Source organism: Protopterus annectens, chromosome 5.part0 (assembly GCF_019279795.1).
Source record: "Protopterus annectens isolate FY-2018-M chromosome 5.part0, PAN1.0, whole genome shotgun sequence".
Classification (NCBI taxonomy): domain Eukaryota; kingdom Metazoa; phylum Chordata; order Ceratodontiformes; family Protopteridae; genus Protopterus; species Protopterus annectens.
This window is the reverse complement of record NC_056735.1, coordinates 1,644,249,060-1,644,255,059: the sequence shown is the minus strand read 5'-3', so window position 1 is coordinate 1,644,255,059 and position 6,000 is coordinate 1,644,249,060. Positions and strand designations below refer to the sequence as shown.

The 6,000-nt window shown below is 41.7% G+C and overlaps 1 protein-coding gene across 3 annotated transcripts in view; it reads left to right on the top strand.

Annotated features, from left to right (window-relative positions):
* The first annotated feature begins 360 nt into the window (after positions 1-360).
* Positions 361-6,000, top strand: part of LOC122802094 (melanocortin 2 receptor accessory protein) — a 115,585-nt gene continuing 109,945 nt past the window's right edge. Inside the window, exon 1 of one of the 3 annotated variants that reach the window (XR_006364884.1) lies at positions 361-635. Coding sequence is in view for 2 of the 3 variants with exons in the window: in XM_044071789.1 (XP_043927724.1) it covers positions 530-635 (106 nt within the window). In the remaining variant the exon portion in view is untranslated. The remainder of the gene's footprint in view (positions 636-6,000) is intronic. The other 2 variants (XM_044071789.1, XM_044071790.1) reach the window with 2 other exon arrangements.

The following is a 6,000-nucleotide window of genomic DNA, read 5'->3' as shown; positions in this document are numbered from 1 at the left end:
AGGTGCATCTGGAAATTAGAACAGTGGATTAAGGGTCTGAGCTGTCTCTTTAGTTGCTTCATTTTGTCATGAGTGGAAGGTTTGATTCTTGCTATCTCCATTTGCCTACTATGTGACTCTGAGCAAGCCCCTTAAAAAGGGACACTTGTGTCCCGCCATCTTACTTGATTAACAAGTGACTAAAATAATGTGCCTGAGCTTCTAAGACACTTAATGCCATTATAGTGTTAGATCAAGTCAGTGACTAGAGGCTTTTGGCAACTGCACTGCTTCTTGAGAGCTCTTGAGCTTTAATCAGCTGTGAACTATTTGTTTATACAGTCACACAGAGCTGCCTGTCGTACTTCGTGCCAAATGATAGCATTGCAAGCTAGAGGCTTGCATCTTAGAAATTGAGATTACAACACTTCCAGATCCCTCCCTCCAAATGAATCATTAACACAAACAACTCCCAGTGATAAATGAGAAAAGCAGTGGGCAACAGAGCTCCTTTTATTTAGCAAATTCCTGCTTGAAAGGGTCTGCAAAAATGACTAACACTACAAACTTATCAGGGTATATCTTGGCTTACGAATACTATGATGACTACATCGACTTTCCAGCAGTGGATGAAAGGACCCTAATTGTACATAAGTGTAAGTATAACAAAAGCTGTTTACTTTATGCATAGACTGTTTTTAAAGTAATTTGAAGTTCTGGGATGCCATCCATAAACAGTACCTGATATATACACATGTTCTTTTATCTTTGAGAGTAGTTCAATGTCTTTCTTTATGACATAATTCTATAATGAAAGTTGCAGTTACTTTAATAGTTGATTTATATTTTAGGAAAGCACAAATGCTTTACATGACCTACAAGGCTTCCTTTTTGCAGTTTTGTAATCTGTTTAATATTTACCTAGAGTTGTGCATCCCAACTCCATACAGATGGTGTCTAGACAATCTGATTGCATTTTCATGACTTGTATGCCTAAGTCTGGTTCTTTACCAATGCTCCATCTATTATTGAACTAATCATATACAAATGCATGGCAACTTGTACTGATTTAGTAATCTGTACATCACTTCTTTAGCCAGCAGACATAAAGTTCGAGCTGGCAGCTTTTGGAATATTAGTAACATTTATTTATTTTAGTTTTTTTTTTTTTTTTTTTTTTATTTTATGTACATTTTGGTTACTGAGATAGAGCACTGACCAAATGCATACCCAGTCCTGTCTGATAAGATGTCACATGTTAGTCCTCACATGCTGTCGTACATCAGAAAAGTGATGTTTGGTCTATCTGTCAGATAGTAAATGGAAAACATCCTTTAAGATCTCATCTTAGTCTGTATGTCAGCCACAGTACATAAACCTACCTCTTTGTTTTGCAGAAATGTTAATGTTAAGGGATGGCTCCACTAATTATTTAAGATGGTATGCAATTTCTTCAGTTCCCTGTTTAATGGCTTAAATAGTAACACATGCATGGAAGGGACAGGAAAGCTATGTGCATTATGTTGATGTTGCTTTGTCTTACAGTCAAGTAGAATTCATTTATGTTACACTCTGGGTTTTAGGTAGGAGTTTCTTTCCTTCTTTTTATTTCTTAAATGATGTCATTCTTTCTTGATTTTGTTCTTGTATGTGTTTATGTGAATATGTATAGGGGTCTCTGGATGCTGTTGAGTTTAAAGAACAGGATAACAGGTACCAAATCCCTTTCTTCATTTAAAGATAGTACAACATACAGGTTTTTCTCCACATTTTGTTGACTAGAGGACCGAAAACATTATAAAATGACTACATGGTTAAGGGTCTACAACCTCCAGCAGCCTAAAAAATAAGTGCTGTGAGACAGGAATTTGGTATTTGTTCAGGAGCCATTGTATGACCTGTTCTAGTATTGTATGATCTAAGGTTCATAGGATCATAGGAAATTACAAGGTTAATGGCCCTAGGGCCCTTACAAGACTAGCCAGGTTCTACCCTTGTTTCCATGATCAGCACCTATTGCCCCTGTCCAAGAGGGACAGAGGTGGAACACTCAGGGTGAATTTACAGTTACCCATCCAATTGTCCAGTTGAAGAAAGCCAATGAGGTGCTCTGTTTGATATAAAGTAGGAGTCTATTCCAAAGGTGTGGTAACCTCTAGGAGACAAATCTGTCCCTCCAGCAGGTTCTATTAATGTCAAATACCAGATTAAGGTCTTTAGAGCGACTAATCCGTGTACCATTTGACTTGCAGATATGCAGCATTTCCAATAAAGCAGGGTCAGAGATTGCCTTATTCGCAAGGCAGTGATCACCTCTGCATAGTCTGTATGAAACAGAAAATAAGTGGCAATGATTTCAGATGATCCACATAGGGAAGATGCTGAAGACCTTGAATTTTCCTTGTTAGGAACCTTTATGGTCTCTCCAATTGCTGCAGGCGCGTGGAAAGGTATACACCAAAAGGGGCATTGTACTCAATTATTGGACTGATGAGGGAAGGATACAGGGAGGTTATAACTATATATGAAATGAACAATATAGAATACTCTTCTTAGGGCCGCAGTGGTGCAGCGGTTAGTGTTGTTGCCTTACAGCAAGAGGTTCCCCTGTTCAATTCTCGGCTGGAGCGCCTTTAGTATGGAGTCTGCATGCCCTCCCTGTGTTTGAGTGACATCTAAAGACATGCAGGTAGGTGTGTGCATGTGTCGGTGTGCCTTATTTGAAAGTTGGGAGTCGGGCTGGTACCTCAGCACCGTAAAGATCCACTGCCAATCATTAGCAGACCAGGGTTCCGCTGTGGCGATCCCGACCTAGGAAAGCCAAAAGACATATTTTAGAATGCTCTTCTTAACACTGTGGAGAAAAAGCCACGGTGGTGCAGCGGTAGCGTTGTCGCCTCACAGCAAGAGGTTCTCCCATTCGATTCTCGGCTGGAGCTCCTTTAGTGTGGAGTCTGCATGTCCTCCTTGCGGTCAAGTGGCATTCAAAAGACGTGCGTGAATGGGCGTGCCTTCTTTGAAGGTTGGGTGTCGAGCTGGCACCTCGGCACCGTAAAAATCTACTGTCAATCATTAGCGGACCAGAGTTCCACTATGGCGACCCCTAACCTGGAAAAGCCAAAAGAAGAACTTCTTAACACTGTGGAGACATGGTGATCAAAGGTAAGGTTGCTGTCAACCTGTGTGTCCAGGTCTCTCACCACTGAGTGTGTACTTAGGGTGTTGCTATTGATGCGGTAGTTAGCAGGAACATTGCTCTAACCAAAAGGGATGATAATACATTTTTTTGCATTGAGTTTAAGGCAATGACTTTGGCACCAATCATTTGTTTATGTAAGACCCTCTTGTAGGATGTTGATATCACTTAGAGATTCTATGAGCACTCCCACTTTGCAGTCATCAACAAACTTTCTCAGCCACAGACTTTTAGTTTTTGACTGTAGTTCAGAGAAATAGATTCCAAACAGTAGCGGTCCCAGGACTGATCCCTGTAGAACACCACTGGTTACAGGTTTGCTGTTGGAGGTGGATTCCCCTATTTTGTCTGTATAGGTTCTATCAGACAGCTAGTTAGCAACCCATCTAATGATATAAGGGTTGATACCTAGCTGGGTGAGTTTGTCGATGATGCCTGAGTGGGGGATAATGTTGAAAGCCTTGGCTATGTCTAGGTAGGCTGTATGCACAGATTTCCTCTCATCCAGGGCCTTGATGACTGTCTCAAAGAATTCCACCAGGTTTAACAGGCATGATCTCCCTTTGACAAATCCAAACTGAGTAGGGTCAAGTGTTTGGAGATTACCTATATCTTTGTTGATAAGGTCCATGATGATTTGCTCCATGGCCTTGCAGATAAGGCTAGTCAGGCTAATAGCTCTATAGTTCCTGGGGTCAGTGGAAGCACTACCTTTGTGCAAGTGGATAACGGTGGCCATTTCCCATTTAGCTGGGAAAATCTATGCCAGTGCTTAGATTATGATTGAAAATAGTACCCAATGGTGTTGCTAATTCTTGTTGGAGCCCATGTAGGATGCAGCCTGGGATGTTATCAGGTCCCATAGATGCTGTGTTTTTGGCCTTAGAGAAGGAGTATATGGCCTGCTCTTTAGAGATACAAGTATGGGACAGGTGGTAGGGCTGTCATGGGCTACATGTGGTAGGAACAGGGGAGTGAAGTTTTCACAAAACCTGTTGGCTAACAGGTTAGCTATGTCCATAGACTCAGTATATGTGGCATCATTAACTACCAGTTCAGCAGAAATCTGGGCCTTTCCTTTTAGGTTACAGGTGTAATTAAAGAACACCTTATGGTTGTCCTTAGTTCAGGAGGCTAATTTGGATTTGTAGTTTGCTTTGGAGGACTTCACAAGAAGTCTTATTTGCTTGTTTAAGCTGAGTTTTCAGTTTAGGGCTCATTCCCTCTTACTGTTAGACAGCAATTTCTTCCTCTTATTGTAAAGCCTGTTAATGGCAGTTGTCCACCAGGCAGGTTTACTTTTCCTTGAAGAACTTGTTCTGGTCCTATCAGGCATGGCTGAGTCAATGTAATTATACAGGTGTTTGTATAAACACTGGTGTAGAACTCGGCATAGTTTCCAGTTCCACCTGAGGGGGGAGGCGCAGTGAAGCTATTTGTAGCATCCCATAAGAGGTTATAATCTGCTTTGAAGAAGTTTTTTACTCTAGTTGCTGCTGGGGGGGATCAAGTGTGATAACTACTTCAAATGAGGCTGATTTATGGTCAGATTTTACCATAGAAGACCTCATAGTGGGGGTGCTACAGTGCTCTCCCATATTGGTAAGCACCAGATCCAGGATGTTGGTACCCGTTGTGGTGGTGTCATCCAGCTGGTCCAGGGCACTGGAGTTAACGAAGTTGAAGAACCTTTGGGCAAATGAGTTTAAGCATGAGTAATTTACACATTCAATGGATGGGTGGTTAAAGTCACCCAAAACCATGGTGTTCAGATGTATCTTGATAGATTCAAGTAGATCCAAATAGGCAGAGTGGGTGTCCTGATTCATGAAGGTGTGGCTGGCTATGATATGAATAGGTAGGTGTCCTACCAACAGTTAATTGAACCTGAAGTATCTCCAGGGAATCATACTGTTTAACCAATCTGTAGGTGTATTTATCTTTATTGAATATTGATAAACTGCCTGCTTTAGTTTTCATGCCTTCAGTTTGTGGTCTGAACACATGGAAGGCGGTGTAACCCAGTATGGGTGGGGTGATCTCCACAGCCTTGAACCAGGTCTCAATGCTTACACAAACGTTTTCTTCTTCCAGGGTAAGGACTGCTTCCAGTGAGTACAGTTTCATGTTAAGTCTCCTAGTGTTTAGCAACATAACCTTGAGGTTGTTTTTAGATAGAGTATTTATGTCGGGAATTTTGTCCTCGAGGCACTGCCTAAAAAAGGCACTTTGGGGTGGCAAGAGCCTTAGCCAGTAGCTGAAATCCCAGGGGTGCAGATGAAGACCATCTTTGGCAAAGTATCGAGGTCTGTTGATCATGTCATTCCAGGCTGATACTGGATCCCCTTAGAATGACACCAGAAACTAAGCCAATTACTGAAGTAAATTATTTTCTGTTTCTATTGAGGCATCATCTTAGGTGAAGGTAAAATGCTGCTTAAGGCTAGGGACATACCTGCATGAGACACACAGTCCGAGAGCTCACTCATGTCTCTCTTCATATAGTCCAGAGAGGTACGTCTCAAGTCGTTCACACCAACATGGACTATGACAGAGTCATAAAAGTACCTGTTGTTGAGAGACATGAGTGCATGTGTGATATGGTGGATCCTGACACCTGACAGACAACTGACCGTGACCTTTTCCTTATCCAGCCTGGTGACAGGGACATCTGTATGTCTCACGACAGAATCACCTATAAGTAATAATGTTTGGTTTTGTCTTTTGCCTTATGGGCTTGACAGGTGAGATATTGGTGTGTGAGCTATTATGTGTATTGCGTTCTGCAGAGGAAGTATTATGTGTAGAGTGCTTGTGTTTGAGTT